At 39.9% G+C, this 13,986-nt stretch overlaps 1 protein-coding gene across 2 annotated transcripts in view; it reads left to right on the plus strand.

The window, feature by feature from the left end:
* Positions 1–8: 8 nt before the first annotated feature.
* Positions 9–13,986, plus strand: part of cep290 (centrosomal protein 290) — a 34,633-nt gene continuing 20,655 nt past the window's right edge. Inside the window, exons 1-19 of one of the 2 annotated variants that reach the window (XM_046395178.1) lie at positions 9–722; positions 937–1,014; positions 1,220–1,289; positions 1,393–1,439; positions 1,978–2,118; positions 2,862–2,915; positions 4,011–4,148; positions 4,406–4,588; positions 4,802–4,891; positions 5,215–5,337; positions 6,234–6,357; positions 8,122–8,294; positions 8,621–8,783; positions 8,896–8,996; positions 9,077–9,143; positions 9,884–9,993; positions 10,765–10,840; positions 11,600–11,733; positions 13,537–13,698. In XM_046395178.1, coding sequence (XP_046251134.1) covers positions 609–722; positions 937–1,014; positions 1,220–1,289; positions 1,393–1,439; positions 1,978–2,118; positions 2,862–2,915; positions 4,011–4,148; positions 4,406–4,588; positions 4,802–4,891; positions 5,215–5,337; positions 6,234–6,357; positions 8,122–8,294; positions 8,621–8,783; positions 8,896–8,996; positions 9,077–9,143; positions 9,884–9,993; positions 10,765–10,840; positions 11,600–11,733; positions 13,537–13,698 — 2,148 coding nt within the window. In that variant the 5' untranslated portion in view covers positions 9–608. The remainder of the gene's footprint in view (positions 723–936; positions 1,015–1,219; positions 1,290–1,392; positions 1,440–1,977; positions 2,119–2,861; positions 2,916–4,010; positions 4,149–4,405; positions 4,589–4,801; positions 4,892–5,214; positions 5,338–6,233; positions 6,358–8,121; positions 8,295–8,620; positions 8,784–8,895; positions 8,997–9,076; positions 9,144–9,883; positions 9,994–10,764; positions 10,841–11,599; positions 11,734–13,536; positions 13,699–13,986) is intronic. The other variant, XM_046395177.1, reaches the window with a different exon arrangement.

Raw genomic sequence — 13,986 nt, forward strand, 5'->3', positions numbered from 1 at the left:
TGCAGAGGTGACCGCGCAAGTTAAACGTTTAACGTTAGCTAGCTAAGCTACGTGGGGCTTTTTTTTTGACAAATTCAAGAGTCACTATCAAATGCCATTTATTAGTACTTGGTGATAATGTAATAGCCGTTATATCTCTACACTTAAGTGAAGTTCTTTGTAAGGGGTCACTCGTTTATTGCTAGTTTTATTTTTGTGGACTAGCTTAATTTGTGCTGTTGTTATGAGTGGTAACCTAGCAGCCTAGGTATCATATCATAGGAACCTCAGGATGTCTGTTAAGTGTCGTTTTAATATAGCTGTGCATATATTCTCCATCTGGCATATTTAATGTATCTTCAGATAACGGTAGATTTTTCCAAAATGAGTGAGGGTTCTTGGTCTGCAAATTAATTTTCCAAGTTTGTGTAGTTACGTGTTAAACAATATTTAGTGTAGCGTTAACGCGAAAAAACAATGCTAGGTTAATTTTGGGAATTACAGCGATGTTTGTCCATAGCTTCATATCCACAATGAACTTGCTAAGTTAACAGCTAACACTAACATCGTCTGGATTGGTATCGCTGCATTGTCCACTCACTTTCTAGTTAAGTCTTTACAACCACGCCATGGCCAAGATACCTGCTGCCTTTGAGTGGGAAACAGTGATGAGAATTGATCCCGCAAGCCTCCATACTTGTGAAAAAGAGGAAGTGGATGAGATCCTCAGCATGTTCACTTTGGTAATTGTCCACACTTCACACCACTAGTAGATAGCCAGGCATGATTTGCCAGCAACAGTAACAGATTTTTGTGCTTTGACTGTCCCTGCTTTCTTGTGTTACTGTTATATGGGATATCTCAAGTCTGCATGAAGGCCTTATTTTACATTGTTGCTGTTACAGATTATTATGAGGTTGAATGACTGTTTTTTTTTAAACCATATTTTCCACACAGACGGAAGAATGGGAGGTGAAGGATGTTGCTCCGGAGAGCATTATACAAGTCCTCAGAGTTTTTCAAGCCCTGTTGAAGGTGCTCAGTCTTGTCTATGTTCTGATCTCTCCCACTTTATCAGCCAACCCGACCAGTAGTTATAATGTGTTTCGAGAAGCAAAAATGTTTAGTGTTATAATTGACATTATCAACCTTGATATTTTGAGGTCATATCCTGCTCGCAATTGAAATAATATGTTTGGTTTGTCATTTTATGCTTAATTGTATTCTTTCTGCCTATTAGATTAAGGATCTGGATCTTCACAATGCCATCAAAATTGTTGATGACATTGATGTAGAGCATGATAAAATTGGTTAGTGCAAAGATCAAGATTAGTAGACAAAATATTTTATTTGTGTCAGTTTTGCTAACATACAGCACCGTTTACATTGCTGTTTTTGTCTTCTGTGCTGTAGAAAAGGAGCTCCTCGCCAAGGTGTCCAGGCTGGAACAGGAGTGCAAGGTAGCACGATTAGGCATCTGTCTGTCGTTTTCTTTATACTGTATTCTGTATTCTGTACGTATGGTGACAAATTGTGTGTGACTCACTGAGCTATTGAGCTGTTCTTGTTTTTCACTGGAATGATTGCTGGTACCATTATAAATATGGAAAAACACATATTTATAATGTTACCAGCAGTGCTGCTTTACTTCCGGCAACAGTATCAAATCTTTCAGCCAATCATAGAATCTAACTCCAGCTACAATAGGATTGTTGTGACCACTGAATGACAGCACTTAAGAAGATTAGAGCTAATTCCTTGCATGCTCACAGCCATTACTTCTAGTTTCAACTTGATTGTTGTTTTCATTTGTTAAGGTTTGTATGTAATCAGAATTTGTTTACTTTGCAATGAAAAAGTTAATCTTTGTATACTTGTTGCTTTCATTGTATGGGTACTGTGTATTAGTGTTGTGAACAGATGGAGGTAAAGGGAGACTAAGAGGTTTCTCGGTGGGGGTTGTTTGGGTGTTTGTATGTCTTGTTTCCGGTCCATAAGGCTCAGCACTCCGGCACAGGGCCAGACACCCGCTTTCTGAGAGATGAGATTCGGCAGCTTGAGACCCAGCTTGGGCAGAGTGAGAAGGAGTTGGACCAATTAAAGAAAGAAATGGGCAAAGAAAAGAAAACCAACGAGGAGGTACGAGCCTGTTATCCATGATTCCCATGAATGGCATAGGACTGTGGATTCAATATTGAGCCATAGGATGACCGATTCATATGATTTACTTTAGTTGGCAAACACTATTGATATTTTACTGGTATATCCTTAGCACGTGCTGTTGGAGAATGTATTTTTTCTTTGTTTCACAGTTCATTACAAGTATGACACATTTAAATTTTTTGACACATAGTTTGGGTCCTTTGAATCCATTTTGACTTCTCCCAGATTCTGTCCAAATTCTGTGTTTTCTATTTTAATTTTCTGAATTCTGAATTTTACAATTAAAGCGCATTTTGTCTTCAGAAAAGCTGAATCATGTGGTAGATGATTAAAGTGTATTAAATATTGCTCTAAATTTAGCTGATTGTTTCCCATTCTTCAGTTGTTGTTCAGTTGTTTTGATGACTGTGTCAGAGGGCCTTTATAACATGACTGTGTGTGTGTGTGTGTGTGTGTGTTTGTGGAGGAGGAGCTGAGCCCCACCCTCTGTTAAACACCAGCACAGAGACACAGAGGACAGCATGTCCTTAAATGTTGCCAAGACACAGCAGTATACTTTAGTTATTTTCTCATTCCGGTCACTTTGTTTAGACAGGCTATTACTGTGGAACACAGCTACTGCCAAATGCAAATATAACATATGTTTGGTGTGCATCTGCTGTGATTAAAGTTGCACTTAACTGTATGTCTGCGTTTTGTACTCTGTTGTGTTTCTCTAGTTGGTTGCACGAGCAGAAGAGGCTGAGGATGAGGTCAGGAAGCTGAAAAGAGAGGTATGTGGCATCTGCCACTAAATCACACACACTCTTTCCAATCGTCTCTTCATCTTGAGTGGGTGCACCATCTGTTCTTCAGTTTCATTTTCTCTGCCATCTTTTGCTTTTTCTCATATTTAATCATCTCTTTGCATCTCTTTCTATTTCATTGCCTTAGATAAAAAAGCTTAGGAAGAAGGTAAGAAATATAGGTAGTAAAGCCAAATTTTAGTAAAGCCAAAGGTTTAGTCATTTGATAGCGTTTGTTGTTGTTGTTGTATGAAGGTACAAGTGAGCCAGTGTGTAGCATACACACATACACTAAGCATTTCACTCCAGATGGTCACTTATTGTACATGTATTGCATGAATTACCATATAATTGCTATTATGTTATTTTGCCACAGCTTTTTATAGAACTTCATAAAAGGTTAGACAAAGTGTAAGGTGGCCAGCGGCGAGTGTCAAAGGTCGAAAATATGAACAAGTATAAGATAACATACAGACAAGAGCCGTAGGCAGAGACATGATACAGATAAAAAATAAATCAGCATGATGCAGTATTCACAGTTCTCTATACTATACCTGTGTGCATGAATGAAGTACTGTGTGTATAAAGCAAAAGTACAGTTTCCTGGTAATTCCTGGTCCAGTTAAAGTGGCATAGTAGACTTTGCGGTAGTAGAGTATATTTGAAATTATGTATTTAATATTATTTCCCAGAAATCCAACAATAGTGTAATGAGTTATCCCACTGTTGTCATCCAAAGGTTACTGGCCTGTGGAGCAGATGAGCCTCGCTGATAAACCTGCCACATAAAAAACCCAGTTTACTATTATATATGACAAATAATAATAAGTACTCTCATTTGAGAAGCTGGAACCAGAGATTTAAAAAAAAAAAAAAGATTGAAAGAATTAGTAGATTATCAAAATTGTTGTGTGTAAATTCTCTATTGCAGTGTAATCTATTAATAATAGTTTAGATAGTTTCAAATCTGAAAGCAAAACTGTATGATAACAGATGTAGTGTGCCTTGATTACTGTATGCCCACAGAGACAATGGATCCGGTTCCTTTTTGGGACTAATTCTCTCCTTCCTGCACCATAACAGAATGAGCAGCTCAAGCAGGATGTGGACTTCTATCGCGGAGAGCTGGACCAGAAAGAACCGGTCCCATCCCGAGAAGAGAATGCTGAGACCCAGAGGAAACTCAAACAAAAGCTTTCCCAGTACTGGGATGACCTTCAGGTACTTGGAAATCTATTTGTCTATTATGCCATCTGGTGAATGAGGTAACAGACCTTTTTTGGCAAACCTGGTCTTGGTACTATGCTGTAGTCTTTGAGAAACACTGAAAGACCAAGGCCCATGGCAGAGGAAAAGTCTGTGTGCCTACAAAAGCATCAGTGTTGCTTTCAATTAATAATTTAACTTTTTATTGTTTGTTTTTATGGCTTTCATCTATTTTTATTCCCTAGTCTTTGTACTGCTTTTGTTTCCACTAGCGAGCTGAGGATGAAAACTCACACCTTAAAACACAGAATGAGCAGATGCAGAAAAGTCTGGAGGAGTCAGTGAAAGAGATGGAGAAGATGACAGATGAGTACAACAAGATGAAGATTGTTGTGCAGCAGACTGATTCCATTATGGACCAGCTCAGGAAAGAGAGGGATCATGCAAAGCTACAAGTAAAGACCCTCCTCAACAAACTACTTTTCTATTGTGTTGTATTGTTTCCTCAACTTAAATCTGTGGTTGGTTTGAAAAATATATTTTCAATCTGAGTTGTGTGACACCATTTTTTTTCTTCAAGTTTATCACTTACATGTACTGGTTTATGACCAGAAAAGACTGCACAGTTGAAGCTGTGAATTACGACTCTCTGTGTGTTTAATGTGCAGGTCAGAGAATTAACAGATAAGATTCGTGGCACGACTGAAGAGAATGACCCAATAATGGCAGCAGTCAGTGCCAAAGTGGAGGAGTGGAAGGTGAGTGTTAATCACATATCTATAGCTATCTATTATCAGCCCTCTGTTTTTGATTTGAGCCAGATGTATTTAAAACATATGTTTTACTTTACTGGAACTTGTTCAGGAGTCTGAATTTAGTTACTGGCTCACAAATTCTCCGTCCTCTGCGTGCAGTACTTTTTGAAGGCCCCAGACCTATTCTTATGTATTATTGACATAACTGTGTAGTTGATTTTCCAACTATTTGAACAAGAGAAAAGGAGTTTGACTCTTTGTTGAACTATTCTGCAGAACCTTTAAGGCTTGTCATTGGGCTAACATGATCTTCTCCTCACACATAGCAAGTGCTCTCTGGGAAGGATGATGAAATTTTGGTGTACCAGCAGATGATCCGTGATCTAAGGGAAAAGCTGCGTTCTGCCCAGTTGGACTTGGACAAGAGCAACATTATTGCCTTGCAGCAGGTCTGTCCTTCTTAGTGTACGCATATGTAACTCTGACCCTTCTTATTGTCTCCTGCCACTGTGGTACACAGAATGTCATTATGTTATCATGATGATGTCATTTTATGTAGACTTGTTTCTGTGAACACAATCCTCTGAGGCACTATACATGAAAAACCTTTGCCCCAACGGTTCTCCTTATAGGGTAGATAGTGCAGACAGATTTTGGAGCACCTCATATCACAAATTTCTTATTATTGGAAAAATGGTTTTGCTTGGACACTATTGCTTTAACATAGACATTAATTACACTCGTGTTTTTTGAAATTAAGCAATGGACTGAACATATTTTGGGCTAAATTCCCAACATAACAGTAAGTGGTCATGCTTTGATATATCACAGTAACAGCTGCAGGAGCACATAACAGTATCATATATGGTGTCTTGGCACATATGTCAGCTAAGTTTTAAATATAAACACATGCTCCAGATATTAATCTTTCAGTCCTTGCATGCTTAGATAAGCAAAATATTTCAAGTGTGGAGAGTCGTTGTGCGTACATGCCAATATTTGTGTCCTTGGGAGGTGGAGAGTCTTCATTGGACTGCTGTTACATGTTTTTCCATCTATCATTTTTCCTACTTTCTGATTTCTCTCTTTGCCTTGTCATGTCATTTTATCATCCTGTCCTCCCTTCCTTCTCTCTATCGCTGCCCTGGGCCAGGTCATATATGAGCTTTGCAGTGTAAGTTTTATGTGTCAAGTGCCTGTTCAGCCTCAGACTCCCTTATGTCATAAGTTCAAAAAGATATCGATGAAGGTGCCGATAATATGGTGTGTAGCACACCATATTATCGGCAGCTATGCTCTTACACATAAATTCTTCTCTTTGAATTTTTTTATGAATGCCCTATAGGCTGTCCAAGAGAGAGATAATCAGATCAAGCTGCTCAGTGAACAGGTAGAGCAATATACAAGGGAAATGGAGAAGCACACCCAGCTTATTGAGGAGCTAAAGACATCCACAAAGAAAGACAGAGGTGGGTGAATCACTGCTTAAGATTCCAAGCTGCGCACCTTCATACAAAAGAACATTTTAATGAACCAAAATGTTCTTAACACACACACTGACTGCTGCAACACACTCTCGTCAGCCTTCCTTCAATCACTGATGTGTGTCTGCATCTAGAAAGCTGTAGTTTTGGTGTACGCTCAGGAACAGACAGATAAGAAAAATCTGTCCTTGTGGGCTGAGGACTTTTTATGCTCCTGTTTTCTTTAACGTGACTATTTACAGCTGCAAAAATCAGTGTTTTCATTTATCAATGGATCAAATGGGATGTTTTCAGTTCCAGAACAGCTGATTACAATTAGCTCAGTCAAGTCTGAGTTAAGCGCTTGCAATGAGAATGAAAACAAAAGACATTAGTAGACCTTATTGGAGCTCCGATGCGGTGATTTAACAATGCCCACGACGGGAGGAGCAGACCTCCATTTTTATCCAGTGGAGGTAGAAATTTGAGTGAAGGCCAATAAACCTCAGCCCTCAGCACCGGCTCCCCCCAGGGCTGTGTGCTGAGTCCCCTCCTGTTCACCCTGCTCACACACGACTGCTCAGCGCAACATCCGAGCTGCCTGATCGTGAAGTTTGCGGATGATACAGCTGTGGTTGGACGCATCTTCAACAGCAACGAGTCCGACTACAGGCAGGAGGTGGAACACCTGGAGGGTTGGTGCAGAGAAAACAACCTCTGCATCAACGTGAATAAGACCAAGGAGATGATCATGGACTTCAGAAGGGGCAGACATCTCCCCCTTCCTCCTTGGAGGAACAGCATTGGAAGTGGTCTCCAGCTTCAGGTACCTGGGTGTCCACGTAACGGACGACCTCACCTGGAGCAACAACACTTCCTGCCTCATCAGGAAGGCACACCAGCGCCTCTTCTTCCTCAGGAGGCTGACGCCTGCCGGACTGGAGAGCTCAGTCCAGACATCCTTTTACAGATGTGCGGTGGAGAGCGTCCTGTGCTCCTGCATCACCGTGTGGCACGGCAGTACTCTACGGCAGAGAAGAAGGCTTTGCAGAAGGTGGTGAAAGCTGCACAGAAGACGCAGCCTACCCACAACCACGGACATTTACACCTCCAGATACAGGAAAAGGGCCTCCTGCATCATGAAGGACCCCACCCACCCCTCACACAAACTGTTTGCCCCTCTCCCCTCAGACAGGAGGCTGCAGAGCATTAGGAGCAGGACCTCCAGACTTAGGAACGGCTTTTTCCCAGAAGCTGTGAGACTGTTGAACTCTGGAGGACCTCTGCAGCCCCTGCTGCCCCTGCTGGTTATTTTTATAATTATATAGTGTTGTTTTATATATATATTTTTTATATTTATAGTATTACATATTTGTAGGTAATTGCTTATACCGGGACCAGGGAAACTAATTTCGTTCCACCTCATGTTTCTACATGTGTGAAATGACAATAAAGCTCCTTGAATGCTTGAAATAAAAAGCAGAAATGGAGAATGGAGTCAATAAGTTAACTATTAGAATTTTTTTTCCACTCACTCATCATTGACTGACATTCCTTACCTGAAGAATCCTACTTTAGCCCTGTGTTATATTCCCTTTTCAAAAATGCATTTATTCACCTGTATCTAAGTAGTATACAAGTCTGGTATTTTATTTATGCTTGTTATAAAGGCAAAGTAGGGGAACCTGCAAATTAGTTCTGACATCTTGCAATCGTCAGATCGTCAATTCTGTCCACTGCTTAAGTCATAATTTCCTTTTGTTGTCCAAGGCCAATCATTAAGTCTACCACAGAGAAAGATGGAAGAGCTGAAATCCAAGCTGGAAGCTGCAGAGACCAGAGTGCTGGAAGCAGAGAAGGCGGTAAAACTGGCGGAAGCTCATGCTGAGGAAAAAGACAAAGTACTCATTGAGGCTTCAAACCGCTTGAGCCAGTACGAGTCTGTAAGTCTACAAATACAGTCTCTTTCCCCTCTGCTTCCCCCTTTGGTTTAATTCAAATCAATTTAACTGAGACGTAAATCCCCGGAAACAGAGTTTGTGTTTTTTTCTGTCCATCCTCACTTTTAATAGCGACTTTGAAATGACTATGACTGTGGTGTGATCAACATGCTTTTTCCTCTACAAGCTAAGTGTTTGTCTTTCACTATGTCTAATCACATCCTGATTCACCAAAAAGCGTACATGTTGGAAAACAAGGAAATAAAGAAAGTGCAACAAGACATGCTTTTTGATGGGTGAGTAACCACTGCTCTGTCTCTGCATTACAGGGCACTTATGGCCTGGAAGCAGCCATCATGGAGATCAAAGAGTGTAAAAATCAAATTAGTGTGAGAGATCGTGAGACAGAGGCCATGACCAAAGAGATCAACCAGCTTGAGATGAGAATCAGTGACCTAATGGATGAAAATGAGGATTTCCGAGAAAAACTAGGTCAGGTATTTTTACTGTTCCCATTTTGGTCCATTTACACAACATCGACTGACCTGTTGTTATGACATGTATTTTACTTTTGGTGATTTGTGTCTTTTTCATGACTCTCAAGGCCTGGAACCAAAGCAGGAAGTGGATCTGACAGAGTTCAGACGAGCCAAACAGCTCAGACAACGCCAGTACAAAGCAGAAAACCAAGTCCTCACCAAAGAGGTGAAGTAGGACTGCAAATGTTATCAGCACTGTTTTTATTTTTGTAAGCACGTCTCGCCTCACTGCTGATTTCTTTGTAGATTGAACGCCTTGAAGAGGAAAGACTGGAGCTAAAGAAACAAATCAGACGCATGGTGAAGGAAAAAGGTGATACAAAAACAATGGAATTAAGCACCAACTGTCATATCAACATTCTTTTGCCATGGTTTTTCCCTGCAGATTGTTTCAGTGTTTTATCTGTCTGTTTATGTGTTGCATCTCTTTTCGTCTCTGGTGTTTTGAGTGACATCACGTGGCAACAATAGTTGAGGGGCAAATTTTGTAACTGAAAAAGTTATTTCTGAGTTCATCTGAGCCTTGAGGGATAATGCCTATTTTGTTTTTCTCCACTTTTTCTTCGTCTGCAGTGTTGTTCGGCATACATCTGCCATGCCAGTGTTTCACTCAAATTACACAAAAATAAACAAAACATTTTCTCTCTTCCCTCAGGTGGCATGTAATCATGTAGATATTTGTGACTTAGTTAGGACATCCCTTGCATATCAAAAGATATTTTGATGCCTTGGTACAATGAAACACAATTGAGATTTGTTTGAGATGCTGATAGCATTAAAATGTTATGAATTATGTATGTGTTGTATATGTAGTTATGATTATGATTCAGCAGAAAGACATCTGTCAGCAATCATTCATACCTCCACTGCGCTCAGGAGTGCTTAAGGCAGATATTTCAGAATATGAGCAAATAAAAGCAAAACCGTTTACACCACTATCTACAGAGGATGGCTAGTCGAAAGTTTCTTAGGAGGCCTTTTTAATTACTGACTTCGACCTTTTTGTTACTCTTTTAAAAGCATTGTATGGACATTTCTTTTGTGGTTCTACAGGGATCCCACAGTCCAGCTTGCTGCTGGAGGATGATGTTGAGCCCAGCAGAACTGGACACTTGCCATTTAAACAAAGCAGCTCTTTCACAGAGGAAGAGATCCGACGCAAAGTAAGCTCCCAGCTTCTCAACTTGAATTACAGCTTGGTGTTTCAGTGAAGGGTAGGGTCTTGACTAATATTTTAGAGCTGTTTGTTATCAACAGCACAGTGGTTTGTAGTTTTAAAGCTGACACAGTGATTTGTTCTCGTTTAGTGTTTCATTTTATCTGATTGTTTATCCAGGGTAGTCTCATTTATATCGAGAATGTCCTTCCCGTCAGACTTACACAATTCATGCTCCAGACTAAAAATAAAAAGTGTATGCCATAAAAATGCAAGATGACTGTAGAAAGTATATAATAATAGTAGAATATAATAGATGAATATTTCATAAATTCATCACCTTTTAATTTAACAAGAGCCAAAAGTATGTGTGTATGACACATGTTCTGGACTGAATCAGCTCATGTATCCAGATACTACCTGAATGGATTTGAATTCATACCCATGCTAGAATAACATGAAATGATCACATGGATTTTAGGATTTTAAAGAAAAAGACTGTCCCTCCTACACTGAATACAGTCAAGGGTTTTTTTAAAAAAAAAAAAAATTAAACAGGTAAACCTTCTTGAGCAAAACAAACTGACAGAACACAGCAAGCATTTTTCATATGAACCATGATTACTCACCTCAAAGGGTGATCTGATTTGATCTCATCAGCCAAAATTAAATTAAGATTGCTGAATACTAAAGAGCTGCATCTGGTTTGTTTGCAGTACAGCTGAAAGGTTATAATGTTTTCATTCTTTTCCTTTTTGTGACAAACCTGTCTTTGCAGAATGAGCACCTGGAAAAAGAACTGAGGAATAAGGAGAACGAGTTGGAGCTTCACAAGGCCCAGTTTCACATCAGATGTAAGTCGTTTCTGTTTTATAGTTGAGTCAGTTTCACAAGCTATTTATTAGTCTAACAGCACTCAAAAGCATAATAATAAACTTCATTGTGCATAAAATAAAGTAACAAAGTGCTTTACATTGTTGAAACGGGATGCTAACATTTCAGTAATTTTTAGAAATAAAATACACAACAACAAAAGATTCCAGCAACGATAATGCAACAAATAAGCCTGTTGGATATAAAACAGTTTGGGGGTAGCATGAATTAAAGGCTTTTTTAAAAAGATGATTCTGCAAGCAGCACTGTCGCCTCATAGCAAGAGGCTTGTGTGGGTTTTCTCCGGGTACTCCGGCTTCCTCCCACAATACCAAAAACATGCACATTAGGTTAATTGGCTACTCTAAATTGCCCCTGGGTGTGAGTGTGAGAGTGTGTGGTTGTCTGTCTTTCTGTGTTGGCCCTGCGATTGACTGGCGAACCAGTCCAGGGTGTACCCCGCCTCTCGCCCGTAGTCAGCTGGGATAGGCTCCAGCTCCCCCGCGACCCTGACGGATAAGCGGTATAGAAAATGGATGGATTCTGCAAGCCTGCAGAGCTGAGGGGCTCTGACTGTTAGAATCACATATGTAATAAACCATATACTCCATATACAGCATGAGACTTTTGAAGTGAATGGAAAGCATCACAGGCCACAGCTTGAGTGATATTGTTTCCTCCTCTGTGTGTGTGTGTGTGTGTGTGTGTGTGTGTGTGTGTGTGTGTGTGTGAACTCATAGTGGATGAGCTGTCAAAAGTGAAGAGAGACCTGGAGGCTGCACTGAAAGATGTCCTCCAAGTCATGAGGATTAATCAACAGACTACCCCATCTGACACTGCCATCAATATGCTCAGTGTGGAAACACTGGCTAATGTAAGTGTCTCTAGTAAATCAGGAGTCTTCTGGTTTTGGACTGTTGGTTGGACTAAAGAAGTCATTAGAAGGTTTCTCTTTGGGCTTAGGAAAATTGTTCTGAGCATTTTACTGTTTTTGACCATTTAATTGTGAAAATGATCCGCAGGTTAATTGATAATCAAAACATTACACGGCTTAACGTTTTTTCCGTTTTAGTCTTTTTCTTTTAGACTTGCTGAGGAAATCTGTCTCGCTGTTAGGTCAAATGATCTGAGGCCCTCTCAGAATTCAGCAGTTCAATGCAATATAACTGTCTAAATTTAATAACAATGCATACCATTGTTTGGTTGAACTGTCAAGGCAGTAAATGTGTTTTTACTGTAATGAATCATCTTCAAAGATCTCATGAGTGTTGGCAAATCTCTCCAGCGTTATTCCTGCTGCTTGAGCTGTGGCAGGTTTTGTGTCATCTTGCTTGTCTCTGTTCTCTTGGCACTGACAACCCTTGTGACATTTCCTTGGCTAAAAATTTGAAGTGCGGGTCTGTCATTTTTCATATATCATGCTGTAGCTTCCCAGTAGTGTTCCTTATCTATTACATCTGAACTTTTACACTTTGAACGTATGTTTATCTTACCCTGAAAATGCTATTTTCCCCAGCCTTATTTTAAAACCTGTTCCCATGCGACTTAATAAAATTCACTTTTATATAAAGGGTCTCTTACGGAGTTCAGGGCCACACAAGGAATATTGAGCCAATAAAACCTCAGTTTAGACACAGTGAATGTACATTTTGTCTATTCATTCTGGAACCACTTGATTTTTTTTTTCCTGCCTCTGGGCTGTAGCTATCACTGGGAATAGAAGGACACTAATCATGCGTGCCCCTCTTGAGACTGGGCTGATTGTATAGCTCTTTTGTGCTTTGCTCTGGGTTGAACTGTGTGAAGCCACCATGTTTTACAATCGTTAGCTCCTTAGCAGTAACATCCATAGATGAAGCTTTTTAGTCCACCACAAGCTTGGTGGTTTTTCCGATATTAAGCTTCAGGTGATTGTAACTGTGTATTGTTTCTTTAGAGAGAGTTGTAAATTGTCTCTGACAGTCTCAGGTGCACCATGTAGAGTGCTTTTAGCTTTACTGTGCTGAAAACAATGGGCATACACCCCTCCTTGCTATTTTATTGGATTTGTCAGTTAAGGGCTTGTCACATAGCAACTTGATTAACAACAAATGTGGTGAGCCACAAAAAAATTGAAAGTAGTCAAACTTTTGGTGGATCGTGCCGACCTGCTGTCCAGCCAGAGATGTCCAATAGCAAATCAACTTCAAGACAACCAAAGAAGATGTTTGTCTGGGTTTGATAGCACATTGCTGGGCTCAACGCCAGACAAGTCCAACACAAGAAGAAGTAGCAGGATGTACCAGGTTCAAGCCACATGCAAACTAGTGGTATTAATGTGATCTGTTACTGTCAGCAGTGTGATTTCTGGGAGAAAGTACATTTTTATGTACAGTTTAGGAATTGAAAGTGATATTAGTTGACTCATTACTCTGACTGAAAGGCAGCACTTCAAATGATCTCTTCTATTTCACAGACCACATCGTTTGTTTATCATCCGGTGTTTTTTTGGAGGGAGGGTTGTTTTTTTTTATTTTATTTTATTTTATTTTATTCTTCTATTATATGTTACTTGTTACGTTCTATGTATGCATCAATCACCAAGACAAATTCCTAGTAATGTGAAACCTCTTCTAGTCTTTCTGATTCTGATTCTGATTTAATGGCATTCCAACTCTGCTCATCTTCCATATCACAGGTTATTGATGTCAACAATATTGGGCAATCTGAGCCAGCCCAGCTTCTCAAGTCCCACATACATCAACTGGTGGGGAGAAATGAAGAACTAAGGCAGGAACTGAAATTGGCCCGGGAGGAAGCAACCACCTGCTTCAGTCAGCTTGCCAGAGCCAAAGAAAAGGTAGGTCCAGATTGTGTTACATCAAGATAAAGAAGTGATGCTGACTGATGACAGACTGTTATTTATTGTTTTTGGTTTTATTTATCATGATATATGAACTTTTCCATCCTGTCTTTTTTGGGCTATACCCCTTCTGTCGTTCCTTTGGCAATAAAACAAAGCAGTGCTGTTAACTTTGTCAGGTGTTTTTTGGCTTCACACTTAATCATGATTTGTCAAGTCACTCAGTGTCAAGCAGTTTTTAACTCAAAATGCTTACAGCTGTCACAACTCTCTCAAATAAACAGA

Source organism: Scatophagus argus, chromosome 7, assembly GCF_020382885.2.
Source record: "Scatophagus argus isolate fScaArg1 chromosome 7, fScaArg1.pri, whole genome shotgun sequence".
Taxonomy (NCBI): domain Eukaryota; kingdom Metazoa; phylum Chordata; class Actinopteri; family Scatophagidae; genus Scatophagus; species Scatophagus argus.